Source organism: Phalacrocorax aristotelis, chromosome Z, assembly GCF_949628215.1.
Source record: "Phalacrocorax aristotelis chromosome Z, bGulAri2.1, whole genome shotgun sequence".
In the NCBI taxonomy this organism is placed as follows: domain Eukaryota; kingdom Metazoa; phylum Chordata; class Aves; order Suliformes; family Phalacrocoracidae; genus Phalacrocorax; species Phalacrocorax aristotelis.
This window is the reverse complement of record NC_134311.1, coordinates 58,366,316-58,382,975: the sequence shown is the minus strand read 5'-3', so window position 1 is coordinate 58,382,975 and position 16,660 is coordinate 58,366,316. Positions and strand designations below refer to the sequence as shown.

Sequence of the window (16,660 nt, the reverse complement as noted above, 5' to 3'; positions counted from 1 at the left end):
AAACATAGAAGTTAATGATCAGGTTTTCTCTTTACAGATATCATGCATACTGAACACATGCATTCCTTAACTCTTGTTGGTCAAAAAGTCCCCTTGTCTTTATGAAGGGGTTTTTGTTATGTTTTGGGTTTGTTTTTTGTTTTTAAAACCCACAGATGAGAGTTTAGTTTGCAGTTAAATGGTTTGAAGGTTATTGCTGTTGGATCAAATTCTGATTTGAGTAAACATTTTCTTAAACAGAAACAAGAAAGAAAAAAAAAGAGAGAGAGATACAAATAATGAAAGAAGAGAAAGAGAACACTCCACCTCCAAGAAAAAAAGTAGTAAAGAAAAAGAGGGAAAGGAGAAATCTGACAAAAGCACCACTACTTGGAAGGTAAGCTCTGTGACCAAGTGATATACACAGTGAAGTGGTGCTAGTGGAGCCGTTATTGATATTCCTTCCCTTCTTTTTCTTTCTTTTCCTTCTCCCTTCTTTTTCTCCTGTTTTCCTTACCAAATTATTACCATTTGGGTTTAGGTTTTGCAGGTTGGAGACGTACAGTTGGTGTTAGTGGGCCAGTTTGATAAGTCTCCATGTTTGAACTTTACTGGATCTATAGGAGCTTGTGTGAATAGGTTACACAAACACTTTGTTTTAGTTTCTCTCTCCTGTTCTGTACTATGTGTTAGGACTTGGCTGCCTGCCTGTATGAGCAGGGAGGAAGCAGTCTGTTTAACTAAGGAGCAGCATTCAGGGACAGCTTAGCTGTCAAGTTGAAAAGATTACTTTTAAAATAAACTTTCACTCTGCAGTTCAGCCTGTCCTTGCTTACTTTGGTTCTTGTCTGCGTATTGGACTCTGCAGGAGTAAAGTTGAGGAGTTGGGGAAGAGTGGTATGGGATTTTCCCCTGAAAAATAAAAGGTGGTGTGATTAAGAAAAGGAACATTTTCATATTGTTTAACCTTAGACTTTGAAAAGCAGCATGCCTTTAAAGAGTAGTTTGTTGTACTCAAAATTACTCAACTGTCATAAAACAGCTGGTTTAGGTGACTCTATTTACACGCTTCAGTAATTATCTTACCCAAGAACTCTCTCAAAATGCATCAGATACCTGACAAAAATTATGAAAGAAGAAATGTAATCCTATCTTATTTAGAAAATATGATGAAATCTTAATTCCTGGAGCTGTTTCTCATAGGTTCCATGGTACTGCTTGTTCTGTTTTTTCTGGTTATTGGTGACAAAGACAGATAACTATGACAATGATTTCTTGGATGATGGGTTGTTATGAATGCCTAACTTCAGTCAATTTAAAAGATTTTTTTAAAAAAACCTCTTATTCTAAAAATTGCAAAGACAATAGGCATGTAAAATTGAGATAGTAGAAGTACCAAGAGTTGGTTGGAAGTCATATCCTATAAATCTAAGAATATGATTTTTTTGTAAAGTAATTTTATCTTTGGTAGGACAAAGATCACACTAAAGAGGATCAGAATTCAGAAACTGACAAGGAAGTAGACAACAGAGATACACAAAGGACAGATGAAGTCAAACTGCAACAGAATGGGAACTGTCAACCAAATGAAGAAAACCTGTGAATTAAAATGGAAGATGTTTAAAGCAAAGAAAGGACCTCTGATTCAACTAAGGAATGAAATCCAAAGCTTTTTGTTTCCTAGAATGAGGAAGAAAATGTCAAAGCAATCAACCTGAACGTGTTGATAGTACTAGTAGCTCTTCCAATTCTTGTGATAGCTTTTGTTGTGTTCTTGCTGTAAAGCAAGAGAGCACGGACCAGTAATATCATGAAAAGGCTGACGCCATCAGAACTGTTCATCTCTGAAAATCCATGCATTTCCATGATGGCTGTACTTATTTGTAAAATGATTTATGTTACGATTTGCCATAAGCTGTTACAAATAAGTAGAAACTGAAAGACGTAAACCTGTACTACCCCAAAAAAGCTGAAAATAAGCATTCAAGATTGTTTAAAATACTGCTTGTTGATGAATTTTGTGTTGTTTTACCTTGTGGGTAAAAAATCCACAAAAACTTCAATGTGTACTGTTTGATGTGCTTGAAAATGGTGCATAAATATACACACTTTCTTTTGTTGTAAATGATAACTCTAGGGAAAGGATTTTTAAGCATAAACAGTTTTACAATTCTTATGTTAAATACCCACTGACTAGTATGTTTTTCATTTGCTCACTGCTTGAGATTCTTGAGGTTTGTTATTTAAAAGAATCTCTCACTAATAGCCCTAAAATTAATATTTTTTTAAAAGTATTGGAACAATGCATGCTACTTTTCTGTTCCTAAAAAGAACATTACCATGTTATAAATCATAGGTTAGTTTAGTGGGTTATTTTGCGGTTGTTTTGTTTAGTTGTTTTCTTTTGTCCTTCCAGAAGTGAGCACGTCTGTATGATATTATCAGAACTTATAGCTTTGTTTTATGCCGTACTGCAGTGTGTCTGTTCAGCTACAAGTAGTACAGGTGCCATTATGAAAATAAATTTTTCTTACTTGTTTAAAATACATGGGAGCACAAGCAGAAGCTTTAGTGCCTTCTTAAAATGTGGTATTTTCTAGAAATGTATATGTGCTATTACTCATTTTCAGCTAAATCTTACATGATCTCTACTGCTATTCTGCCACCACCATACTGTAGACAAGAATGGAAGTGATTTGTCAGGACGGTTGTTTGATTCACTTGTTAAAATACTAAAGCTGTGTTTCACTTTTATTTTATTTTTAGAAGAGATTTATAGATGAAAGCAAAGATGCAATTTAGGGACCACCACTGTACAAAAGTAGTAGCTGAATACAAAGCATTTTCTGATCACCTGCATCCAAGACAGCCCTTTAGATGTTTAATCTATGTGTGGATGGCCTTAATTGTTACCTCTCCATCATCTTCTCTGATACCTGTTGGGTGATATAAAAGGAATTGTATGCAAAGAATGGGGGATAAAAATTTGGAGAAAAAGGTTCTAATTTACACAGGAGTTACATGGTAGAGATTCTTCTTTCATTTTCTGGGGGAGAAAGCATGTAAGGAGAGAATGACAAAGCAAATATTTTTGTCAAGGTAAAACATGGTTTGTGTTCTCTGAGCTAATTTATTTAGTTGGTTATGTGAGATTTGTTAAGAGTCATACCTTTAATACTTATACCTAAAATCAAGTATATTATTTTTAATATGACTTAATACAATCAAATTACTTACTTGCCTTACCTCATGGGAAGAGTTACTTCTTTCAGTTAAAAAAAACCCCCTTCATATCATATTAGCTATTTGCTTTCAGTTTGTTTTTCTTTTCCTTTGCATAGTTAATTATTAAAAAAAAAAAAAGCATATTACAGGGAATGAAAATTTTGCCCAATTCCTGAGGTAATGACACCCAGTTTGATTGTGAAGCTGCTTAATCAGTCTTCATTTTCAATAGGATTTCATGTTCTTGCCGCTCTGTACATTTAAGACTATAGAAAATGCTTTACCGTGTAAAGTATAGACAGTCATTTTTGTGATGTTTAAGCCACATGCTGTTGGCTGGTGAACAGCTTATTCTGATAAATGAATGACAAATCTGTATGCTTAGAGGACGACTGTGAAGGATTGTGTTTTGCAACAACAGCTGTCTTATTTATGATGTCTAAGTACCATAGAGCAAAGAGATTGTTTGTATACTTGTTATCTTTGGTACCATTTCACTAATAAAACTATTTTAGAGGGAAGTACATACTTACTAAAGGAGTATTTTTAGTTGATCTGGTCATACTCATGCAGCTTCTTTGATTTGAAATGGGGATACCAGTGAAAATACACGAGTATTATTTATAATACCTTTGAAACGATAAGTTTCTCCTTTGGGAGGAATTACAATTCTTGCAGTGTATCCTATTTCAGCTGATACTAGTTTGATTTCTTGAGTTTTGTTATCCTGAAGTTGCATAGCTCTATTATATATCAGTTACAGAGTATGTACAGTCTATGTACAGCTAGCTAAGAAACAGGCCTTTGGAAATAAATAGTTAAGGATGGCAGCCTTACTAGCTAACTTACCACATGTGTACAGGTCCATATGCAGCATGTTGTTATATCGTATGTGAGTTAATGGCTCCCTTACAACAATATTTTTTTAAAAAAAGGCAAAACTCCCCCCAGAACAACTACCACCAAACACATGCATTTCCTCCCCACCTCAAGTCATATTTTCTTACAAATGCTGTATTTTCTGGTTTTGCTTTGTAAATACAGTGCAGATCTGTGAGGTAGTTAAGTTCTGTCTATTTGTATTAGGTGTTTTACAGTTCCCTTCTTCCTAAAAAGCCACTACTAGAGAACTGTTATTCTGCAAAATGCCTGTCCCTGCAAAGGGTAGTCCATTTTTAAACCAGTAGTGTGGCCCAGTAATGAACTTCCTGCTTGCTCCAGCAGGACTATGTGCATCATCCATTAAATGTGTCCATCTTCCACTGGAAGTGCATTGCCTTCGTCATTAATGAGTTTGCGTGCTGAGCTGCCGTGTCAGATTGTTTGGTTTTGCACTTTATAAATGAGATTAAATTGAGTGGCGATTTTGAGAACAGTGTAGTTCATGATAGCTGTATTGTTCTAAATGTAATTTCATTTGAGCCAGCTTTTATTTGAAAATGTTGTTACTCATAATTGCTCGGAAAAGCGATGGTATGGTGCCATTTTGCTAAGACCATATAAAGCACATACACGCAAGCTTCCATTAGTGACCATGGTTATTTGGCAACAGTGTTTCTGGATACAGATAGGATTTTTCTTTGGATTTTGAAAGAAGGAGGTAGCAGAAGACAATTGCAGGTGGATGATACAGGATTCCAAGCTCAAAATAGGGGTGGCTGTGACTTAGGTACATTCATTGAAGTCAATAGGTTTTCACGGGTGTGCGGGATGAAAGCTCGTTTGAAAACACTGATAGTGGTGTGGTACGTAAAGAAAATTATTTTTCATATTTCAGAATTAGAAGAGGGGGGAAAAAGCACTTCAGTTGGAAATTAGAAACATCTGAAGAATACCTGAGAAATTGGTGAGATGTGGGTTCTGCCTACCCATCAGTCACCTGCTGATTTTTTTTGTGGCAAGCTCAGATACATCTGAGCTGTCTTTACATTAGCTGGCTAACAGCAGCAACCTAGGCACAGCGTAGATTCTGAAATGAGCCGTGGTCACTGGAGTGTGTTTATTCTGCTGCAAAGAAGGTATATTCTGTAGCCTGTAGCAGGCTTTGCATTGTTTGCTAGTGTTGCGTGGCCCAGTTACATCTAAGGCAATACATGAAATTACATTGAAACTCTGCAAATCTGGTTGTTACAAGGTAGCTTCTCTGTGTTGCTCTTGCCTTGTACTGGTACTTTGTAATAGTAGTTAGATTTAGGGATTTCTGTGATTTTATTTTGGTCTAAGGAAGAGGTAACAAGTAAAGGCTGCTTTGGAGGATACACATTCTCGTATACTTCATACCTGTCCTTATTATTGTCTTATTTTCTCATTCACATATATGACCGTTGCAATCAGCAATGCCATAGTGATGTGTGTATTTTCTAGGTCTGAAGCATCTCTGCATCGCTGTGTTCTTGTTTATAATGAAATAAGGCTAGAGTTCATGTATTTTAGTTTTGCTAGCCATTCACTTGAGGGGAAAAAAACGAGACAGAAGCAATCCTGAATTTTGTAAATGTTAGTGTGAAAAATCACATTATAATGGTAAAACAAATAATCTTAAAGATAGGCATTCTGAACAGTGACTTGCAAACTGGGGCATATTATACATCCCACCTGCCACTTGGTGGTACTTTCAGTTTTATAGCAGTCAATTATTGCCTTTGGTGTTACGATAATTTTAAAAGTGAGAATTGGACTTGGTGACACAAATGCTGAGATCTGCAAATGGCTAAAATAATGTAAATCTGTAGGCACTTAGTTCAGAGGGATGTAGTTTTGTCACCAGAGATTGGAGCGTGGACAGTTGAAATTTGTAGATACTGTTAAGTGTTATTACCTAAAAAGAATCTAAAACTTAATTTTGTGTGCTAATATGTAAACGGGAGAAAAGTTTTCAGCCTGTACCTTAGGTTTATTTTTATATGTTGGAAAGTGTAATTAAAGTAATATTGAAAACTAAAAGCACTGTACAAAAGGGATTTTTTTGGTGTGTGTTGATAAGAGAAATACACTTTCAGTTGTGTCTAATTTTAAACTTTAAAAAATGCTTTTGCATGCAGTGCTTATTTTTATTTCAAATCCAAGAATACTTCATTTGTAGTTAAGTCCTATTGCTGGATCTTAGCACATTAGTTTGTAGGTTTCTTCTGTGTTCTCTTCAATATAAAACAGCTTAATAAACTTGGCTGATGATATGTGGAGCAGCTACAGACCTCCCTGGTTTGAGGAGACAGAGGTCTAACACTTTGACTCCGTATTGCTTACGTGAAGTACCGCGGAAGAGAAGCTATCTATGAACTTGAGTTGTCACAATGAGTTTTTTGCTGTGTATGTATTTTTTACTGGAAAAATTCAGCTTTAATTTGTTACATTTTTTCTGTTAATTTAGTGCCAAATTTGACACAAGACTGGAGATTTTTGGTGTACAAAGTATGTTGTGTACTGATCTTGTTAATGAAATTATTCTTCTCTCATTGAAAAGCTTACATGTGTCTTTTTTTGACCTGAAAGACTTATCAGCAGTGATAAAAGAATAATTTCATCTTCCTTTCGCTCAGTCCCTGATGTCATTAATGAGGGTGCCAGTTAAGTAGCTTTCTTAGAAGAAGCTGTTGCTCTTCTCAATAAAACCTTCCTTAGTGCGAAGAACTGCTGCACTGATGAGCAAATCATGGGCCACTTAGAAATTGCTACTTCATAAATAAGTAATTTTCATAATTTAATCAAAGGAATGAGTGGTCTGCTCTGGAAACATCAGGAGAGTAATTTGACATGCACGGTTCGTGCAGTCTATCAGTAGATCCTTTCTGGTATCTTTCCCACTGATACAGGGGCATTTCTTACACACGGCAATTTCTTACACACAGCACCTATCACAGTCTGGGTTTAGATATACCTGGGGAACATCAGTACCACAGCAGGAAAAATATTATTTACCTTCTCTTTTAAGTTTGATATTTCTGTTAATAAAAGTAGGTCTTCTAAGTTTAATAAACATCTAACCAAACTTGTTCCATGTTGGTAGAGTATATTTTTGCATTAATGAAGCAACTATGAAATGGTACAAGAAATGTCAAATGCTGTTATGTTGTTGATATTTTTGTAAATAAACAATGTCACAAAGTTTTAATGGTGTCATAAACTCACTTCCACTAAATTTGGATGAGATAGAGTAAATACCTGTGAAGCAATTCTCTCTCCCTTTGCCCCCGCCTTCCTCCCTGAGAGTCAAGTCTGTTGGACTGATACTGACAAGAATAGTACAGGAAAGGTGGTGAGGGCTTAAGTCATTAAATGGATTATCATCACTGTTTAGTTGCAGAAAAGGCTTCTGAATCCCCTGGCTGAGCAGGCAATTTTCTTCTCCAGAGAAAACTACCATAGTTCCACCAGGGAGAGCTTGTCACGTTTAAACAGTAAGTTAATAAATGTGGCTATATAGAAGCGTATGTCAAAGGTATTTTTTCTTTTTTCTTTTCTTTTTTAAAGTAGGATCAGGAGTTCATGCAGAGCTTCTGACATAAAAAGTACATACCTATTGTCATGGATATTTTCATATTAACTCTTTTCAGTGCTTAAGCTTCTCTATTAGTTTGTATAATGTGTAGGAATCTAAATAAAGAGCAAAAATTAAGATGTGCCTCTCAGCAGACCTTAACTTGCTTAGTAGGTTCTTGTGATTTTTGAGGGCAATCACAACTGTAATGAGGCTTGTGGCTGGTTTAACTCCTACTGATCAGGTGACTTAGTTAACACGTCTGTGGTCTGAATAACTGCGTTTCACCATGCTGCTCCTCTGAATGTGAAAGCAGGGAAAAACAGGTCTGAGAAATATACTGAGATGTCTTGGCAATGGTTCAAAATAATATATCAATCTATTTCTATTATATGCTACCTAATTTCCTGAAGTAATTACTAAAAATCTTTTTGAGGAGGTGATTGAAAATTGACTAAAAAAGCTACAGTCTTTTAAACTCAAGCTTTTTTTTTGTGTACATGGTTTGTTTTCTCAAAACAAGCAGACACGAGTGTTAGTACTAGTCTTTTGTTAAGTGTGCTGCTTCAGTGTCAGAGCTGGGAAAGACTGTGCTGCTGTTTTTCTTTTTCTCTACAAATCTTACATGTCTTTTTAAATACAGAGCCTGAAGAAAACTTCTAAAGGGTTGATTCAGACTACTGGATTTAGAAGTTCAAAGCAAGTGTGTTGGTCCATATGAAATGAGAACATTAAACAAATACATAATCATCTGCTTTCATTGGATTTGTGTCTTACTGTAGTGAGGTAACATTTTCCACGATCGCTCCTCTGCTTTGTTCAATTTTAAGGGGATACTGTTCTTATTTTACGAAGACTCATTTAATAATCCTGAGCTGTTAAATATTTGTCTTTCTACTAGCTTGGCATTTTCCTCACAAGTATTCAGCTCTTACACATCCCAGTTGTCCTGCCTGTTCTCATCAAGACTAGGTATCTAGTAAGGACTAACTAGACTTGTCTGAACCGTGCTGTGAATCATACTAACCCATGTTACAGATCAGTCTCAAGCAAAATAACCAGTATTTCTGAATGAACCATAATACAGAATAAATAGATATTATGAAATGGTATATATCAACCAGGAACAACCATGTAGTGCTCTTTGGTTTGTTTTGCTGTGCCTGGTTAAATTCTCCTCTAGCCAGAGGAGATTTTGGGTAGATAGGTTATTAAAAGAATTTATTGGGATGCAGAGAAGGCGGGGGCGGCCTCTACAAAAGATGTCAACTGAGTATGATGTTAATTGTAAGGTGTTACTTGATCTCTCCAAGTTTCATTTGTACCAGCAAGGAGATCCTTTGATCGTTAAAGATCCTTCAAGCTGTGGTATGTTTGTTCTGTTGATTTATCTCCAAAAAGAATGGAAGGGTACATCTGTACATTTATGGTATGAGCCTGGGAGAGCTGAAGACTGCTTTATAATGCTGTTTCACAGAAAATGTGGGACAGGTAGTAAGTCACTGAAATACTCTCTTCTTCACTCTTATAACAGGACTTACCAATACTAGCGCTTTGTTCAATCAAAGTATGGCAATGCTGAATTTATTAGTTTGAAGTATACTTCAGAATCTTTGATGGAAGAAAGTGTCAGACCTGGGTCATTGCACTGCACTGAATGCATTAGAAATGGGCATTTACTGTGCTTTTATGGCTAGATGAAAGGTGATACCCAAGTACTGCGTAAGTTACTTCATTCTAATAAATCAGATTCCCTTTGATCATTTTTACCTGGGGTAATTTATAGTTGTAAGGACTGTAGTAATTCAGTAGATAATAATAAAATGTGGAAATCCTACTTCTTAAGAACTTTCTTTTCTTCTGTCAGGTATGTAACTATTCCAATAGTAGCTCATAACTGCAATTGGAAAGAGCAGTATGTCCCTTTTGAAGTAATCATGTTTCATGGCTCTGTGTCATCCTCTGCCTGTAAGATATCTTTGCTCTTTATAGAGAGGGTTGAATAGAGATCTATACAGAGCATAAAGGCAAAAATTACTATTTTAGAGGCTATATCAGCCTTCCAGATCACAGTTCTCAAGAGCTTTAGGGAAGCAGTCAAGCATCATTCCTGTCCCATCTCCCTCAAGTTTAGAAGAGCACAAAGGGGTGAGTAACCGTCCAAGCCGTCTGGTTCTACTTGATTCATCTTCTGACACAGGCAAACGTGTGAGATGTAAAACACCTAACATCAGTGATGGAACATCTCTGGCTGTGATAATATGATAGTTTATGCCATGTGAATTGTTGCTGCTGCTTGGTGCTTAGCTAATTGGAAGCTGTGACAACATTTGGGTGAAGGAGGGGTGTTGGGTTTGGGGACTGGTGGTGAGAACTCTGTATGGTTCAGTCTCCCCATTCCCTTTTGTGTTATGAACATGTGAACTAGTGTACTATGAGATATAAACCGAGGTAACTTCGAGTTGGAGTGGAAGACCAGATGTACAAATCATGAACAATTAATGGCCCTACTGGTTGAAGAGGACTGCATGTGTAGAAGAGGGTTGGTTGCAGTGTGAGACAGAGGAATGAAAGTAGTTTGCAGTGAGGCCCTGCTGTTAGATGGGTACTTAGGCAGGATGCTGATTTGAGGCTTATGCACAAACTTGGCTTTACCACTGTGATTTGATGACCTTTAACACCAGCTTTCCAGAAAGCTCATGGTGTTCTTGCTTTTGATCATTGCACTACTGTTGACAATATACCCTTTCCAGCACAATGCTTTGAATCAATAGACAGAAACCTTCCTTTTTAAATCTTGTTATGTGTATCACTTACCAAGACTTCGAAAATTGTAGTCTGGGATTTGCTGTATCAATACCTTGTTTTGAAAATGTTGCCCTTCATTGCTGCAAACATAGGCTGATTGTATGTCCTGAGAGAGAAATGTCCAAGAAATGTTCAAGCCCCTTAAGGCTTGTTGAGGGAATTACAGTGGAGAATAGAAATGTTCAAGCCAGAATCTCTCCTGGAATTTCGAAAAGTACAAGTAGGATAGCTGGTGTAGGAAGAGCATCTTCTTGAAGAAGTTACACTATGCTGCCCTGCAGTATAAAATTCAGTGCTAGAGCACCCCCTCTTGAGCTAACCCAGGAATGTTTCAGATATTTGAAATATTTAGACATATAGTGTGCTACAGGCTTTGTTACAAACCTGCTGCAAAGCACCACTGTTTTTAGTACCCTAATGCAGTAGTGATCTGCTAAAATGCACTGGAATTTGATGCATCTATTTATACATTAATAGGAGAATACTCTGTGTATGCGTTACAGGGCCATTTTAGTCGTATCTGAAATAGTTTCATTCTGACTTTGAGGACGTGCCCAGTTCGTCACCTGGTGCCTTGGACCAACACTAAGAGACTGAGGCTGATGTATGTTGGAGATTTGCATTTCATTACATGAAGCTAATTAGCTCATGAAATGTATTTGTTTGAACTTTTGCTTTTGGGCTGGGGGGAAAGGTAATTTAAAATGGTTGGGAGCAGGAAGGTGCTTTTTTAAAGCTAAACCAAGAGAAAATTAGGTCAATCTGAACTCTCCAGTCCCTACTCAGTCTATGACTGCAATGGGAGTTTTGCCAGCACAGGAAAGAGATGGGAACTGTAAGGTTGGATTCTGCTGACATGGCATTAGGCAGAGTACTGTGGTGCCAGTATGCAATACTGGGCCTCCTGGGCAGCACGGCTAGTTCCAGGTCCAAGCCATACTGGGACTGCTGGAATGACAGACTATGCAAGTGTAGAGATATAAGGAAAAATAAACAGTGTTATCTTCTCTTTGGTTCCTAGTGCTTGGAGCTCTGTCAGTCAACATGGTCTCTGTATCCAAACCTTCCCTTTTGCTCCTTGAAGCTCTTCAATAACCAACGAGTATTAAAAGAACCCAAAACAGAAACAAAACACGACTGTGCTTAAAGCTGAAAAAGTAGTGTTCTGTTGTGCTTGTAACTAGTTCTACAGTGTTGCTTCTCCATGTGCTGGGATCAGCATACCTTTTCATCAGATCTGGAGAGCAGAAACTGAAGTAACTTACAGTATTACAACAAAGTAAGTTGACTATTTGCCAATAAAATATTTGATGGACACAGGATTTAAAGTTCACTGCAACCCTGCAACTTCAAATACATAAATATGGAAACAGAGAAGAGAAACCCTGATGCTTGAAGGAATAGTCTTACAGTAAATTGCATCAAAGCAATTGTATAATGGGTTTATGAGTAGACACACAACCCTTTTTGGAATTCCAGACTCCTCAATCATTCCAGTGGAGATATGGCCTATATATGGTGAATTTTGCTATTTTGGTGAAATTTGCATAGCTTTGTTTTTCTTATTTATGTTTTGCAAAATCCTGAGGGTCTTCTGACCAAGGTTGAATGAACATTGAAATAGGGTGAATAGAATCAGGTACCACTGGATTGCATTTTAACTATTTTTGGAGTCAGGGCTTTTCTCAGCATCCATAAAATCTCTTATGTTAGTAGTGGATTTTTTTTCTAGTGGGATCTTTACTAGCAATGTTAATTTTCATTGAGTCAGTGTATTCTGGGTAAATTTTATCTTAACTTTCCCACAGATGCTCTATAGCCTTGGAAGGACATTTGTATGACCCAGCGTAACCAGAGCTAACAAATTAGAACTTCAATGTCACTGTGTGCTATTGCTTTTCTAGGTATGAGGTACTGACCCATGTGGTGTTGAGAAGCTACAGTACAGTCTGTGCCTGGATAAATAGCTCGTCTATGTATGTTGCATGGGCACTGGCAATTACATCTGGTTTGACACAGCTCTGATAACTGAAAATTGCAGAAGCACAGGGACCCTCCTTTCCAGAAGTGAGTATGTAGCACTTGACTATAACACACAGAAGTCACAGTGGCCACGTTCATTTCAAGATAGATGTAACCCACCAAAGCCATCCAGATACTGAACACACAGCCACAGGTTTCATAGCAAAAGGGAATTACTGAGACTTACGGATTCTAATTCTGGTGATACTCAGTAACCATAGACTTGAGATGAATGCCAGAATGGTTATTTAATTGCAACTCACAAGGAAGGTCAAGGTTGGCTTGAACTGCTACCAGCAAAGTTCAACAGTCAGTTACTGTTTGGGAAAGGTCAGAGAATATCCATAGGAGCTTTATGATTCTGCTATCCATTTCCATACTAGTAATCTATATAAAAACAGCTGCAGCCTACATTTTTTCAGGTAAAGTAGCATGCCTACTACTCTGCAGCCTGCCTAGACTCCAATGTTTCCAGTAAGGACCCAAACATGTTTCACTGTTTGATCACAAGTTCCTTGGAGTACTGGCTGTTGCTGTGCCTGTCATTCCTCAGCATTTTCTTTTGTCCTGCCTGCGTCTACAGCTTCAACATATCCAGATTACTTCCTTGGTTGGTTTGTTTCTGTAAAGTTTCTGCTCTGGCCCAGGGAAGGATTGGTGCAAGGAAGTTAGAGAGCAAGTCCTATGAGGAGCGGCTGAGGGAGGTGGAGTTGTTTAGCCTGGAGAAGAGGAGTCTGAGGGGAGACCTTATTGCTCTCTATAACTACCTGAAAGGAGGTGGTAGTGAGGTGGGGGTTGGTCTCTTCTTCCAAGTAACGAGTGATAGGACGAGAGGAAATGGCCTCAAGTTGCACCAGGGGAGGTTTAGATTGGATATTAGGAAAAACTTCTTTACTGAAAGGGTTGTCAAACATTGGACCAGGCTGCCTAGGAAAGGGGTAGAGTCTCCATCCCTGGAGGTATTTAAAAGATGTGTAGACATGGTGCTTAGGGACATGGTTTAGTGGTGGACTTGGCAGTGATAGGTTGATGGTTGGACTTGATGATCCTAGAGGTCTTTTCCAACCTAAATGATTCTATGATTCTGTGAAGCACTGAAGGGGTCTCTGAGGATGGTCAATGTCAATGACCGTTTCTAGCATGGCAAGTTGTTTTCAGTTTTATTAGTCAAACTGGTGTTTCTGCTGTAGAAATAAAATACATTAAAGGATAAGATTATTCCTCCCCATTGGCATGGAGTTATTTTTCTTAGCAGCAGTCTTCTGTAAACAATGCTCAGAAGTGACTGATATAAACTGTCCCAAGTTTTATTACCCGTGTTCATACAGATCCCATCAACAAAATACCAGGACACAGTTAACATCATTCAGGCAGTAAACACACAGTGCCATCAAGAGGAAGAGAAAAAGGCCAACCAAGACCCTATGACACAGAGTCAAGAGCTCTGAGACAAGTATCTTCTGTAAGTAGAGGGCTTTAATGAAGTGCTCCATTATTTTACAATTTTTGTAGCAGTAACTGGGGTTGACTAAGATTGACAGGATGCCCCTGTGCTCTCTGCTTTCAGGAGGTCTCTGCTCAAGTGCAGATGCCATTGTGCCATAAAGGTGGCTTTTAAGGTTGCCAAAGTACCCCAAAGGCTTACGTTTTTAGGGGATTGGTAGATATCCTACAGTCATTATTATTCTAGTTGGTGGTTAATACAGTGTGAAAAAAAAAACTGGAATATTGTCTCTGCTGCAAACTCCCGTTCAAGGCTGAGTAGTTGTATATCTTGTCTCTGAAACACTGTGATAATCTTCAGTGCTGCCTAGCTACTGCACGGTAGTGTGACCTTAAGTGTAAAAAAAACCCACCAAACCAAAAAAACAACCCCAAAACTCCATATCCATACTACACTAATGTATGCAAGAAAAAACATCTACTCTGGATACCTGAAAAAATAGGTATGTACTATAACTTTGCTTTATGCATGTTTTTCGAGGCCATATTAGAGACTGAATATTACATTCCTTTCTCTGCAAATATAAAATGCTAAAATGCTCTAATCCAGCAGTATAATACCTCGTGCTATCAATCCTTATGCTTATGTGCCCCCAGGCCTATAGTTAAATATCTAAGCTTTTACAATGCCTAAATTCTCACTAATGCTAACAGTGGTCATCTAGAGCTATGTTGACTGTGAAAAGAAAAGAAAAAATTATATTAAAAAATGCCTTGGCTTTTATGATCCTGAACCTTCATATTTGCTATTTCACTCTTAATATCAAACTAAGAATACTGAAGCTAAGAATACTACTGAAACTACTCCAACAGTACTATAACACATGAAATTAAGTATCTTACACATTTATTAGTAGAGGTAGACTTCTGCAGTAATTATAGATCTGTATATGCACACAGTTTTTAAAACTGGCTGAAGAGGTCAGGCAGGTGGACTACAGGGTCCCTGTGGGTCCCTTCCAACTGAACGAAAAATCCCCGTGAAAGAACTAACAAAAAAAAAAACCTACAAAAACCTAGTTGCCCCTAATCTGAAGAGCTGAGCATTATGTGTCTCCTAGTCCTGTGGCCCTGAGTAGGTACATTATTCCACCAAAGCCTCCTTTTCACCTGGATGAAACTGTTTAGCAAGCCTGTTTAGCTGTTCTATTTCTCTCCATGTAAAAGGTTCTTTCTTTGCTCTCAAAGAATGCATCATGATGGGATGAGTTCTTCATTTATATCTGATGTCTATACCAGGATTTTTCATGTATCTGTCATTTTCCCAAATGTACAGTTTACAGCCATTATACAAATATTGAGTGTGATATTGCTCTAATGAGATCAATTAAGAATTACATATACTGTGAGATTTTTAAGTGAAAGTGGAATTCATCCATCCTTTCTATTTGCAGCAAATAGGTCCACATGTACTTCTAGGGAAATTTTCCTGGCTGATAAATGGATTTTCTTTAGCAATATGTCAGGCAATGGCTAATATCATGGAGGCAATACTCACTGGGTCAAAAGCCCAAACAGCCTTTTGAGTGAAGGCTGCTTCATATACTGAAACTGCTCATGAGCCATTGGTTTGATTCTACTTATTTACTTTATATTTTATACATAACATAATAATTTGTACTGGTTTGGTAGGTGCCGAGTAAGAAAAAATGAATTCAATATTTACAGGGATAAGTTATTGAAGGTACCAACTGCACTAGGAAAATAAATCGCTCTGACCAGAAATGAAAGAAATATTATAGGTAAGGAGTATGGATATTTCTTATATTTGGGAAATGGACAGATTATGCTGTGTTCACATGACTACTTGATAATGATTGTGTATCATTTGAGGACTTTATTGTCAGTAACAGTTTTTCATTACAGCCCCTTTACTAGATATTGCAAGTAGCAACAGCTCAGCTAATAGCAGGATCATTTGTGTTCTCCTAAAGTCAAATCAAGCAAAGTTACCTGACCTTAAAAAAAGGAAGAAAGAGATTTGAACAACTGCTCAAACCTTTGAGGTGGCCTGAGGAGTGCCCTTGTTCCCCATTCCTTTAATGAACAGAGGTGGCAAGGTTGAGTGGAAATGGACACATCTCTTTGTGGCAAAACAATGCATGTTAGGTGATAAAAAAAAAACAATGCAAACCCCACAGTGAAATACAGGTTGGTTCCTGCCAGTCCTAGCAGACATAGAGAGATATAAATAAAAAGTGAATGTAAATAAGGGAAGTGAATAAAACAGGTTTTGTTATGGGGCCTCATTAAATCAGTCAAGTGGGGGATATGCATTTCCATTTAGCTTTTTGTAAACATGGCTATTCTGTAACTCATACTGCCTAGTATGCATGGAAGTATTTGTGTGAATATGAATCATCCTTCACTTTTAATGAGAGAATTTTAAAAGATGTCCTTCTAAGGAGCTTCTGGTGCTTATGGTACAGCTGATCAATTTCTTTCCTCACAAAATAATTTTAATGAAATGTTCCATAAGCTAGAGACAGCAACAATAAATTGGGTCTTCTACAATGACTGCAAACCATTAATGCCTACAGAGTTCATGCGTGAGAAGCTATTGTAAGCTGGAAAACCAGTTCAGACTCCTTGTGCCATGGAGAGGCATTGCGGGGTCACATAGAGAGCATATTATGGAAGAGCCTT

At 37.5% G+C, this 16,660-nt stretch overlaps 2 protein-coding genes across 5 annotated transcripts in view; one reads left to right on the top strand and one right to left on the bottom strand.

The window, feature by feature from the left end:
- The window catches only part of SREK1 (splicing regulatory glutamic acid and lysine rich protein 1), a 38,906-nt gene extending 35,178 nt beyond the window's left edge, over window positions 1–3,728 (top strand). For all 4 annotated transcript variants that reach the window (XM_075078857.1, XM_075078858.1, XM_075078859.1 and 1 more), the window contains 2 exons: window positions 241–376; window positions 1,451–3,728. In XM_075078857.1, coding sequence (XP_074934958.1) covers window positions 241–376; window positions 1,451–1,582 — 268 coding nt within the window. In that variant the 3' untranslated portion in view covers window positions 1,583–3,728. The remainder of the gene's footprint in view (window positions 1–240; window positions 377–1,450) is intronic.
- CENPK (centromere protein K) overlaps window positions 1–16,660 on the bottom strand; it is a 550,311-nt gene that overhangs the window by 379,484 nt on the left and 154,167 nt on the right. The window lies entirely within an intron of this gene.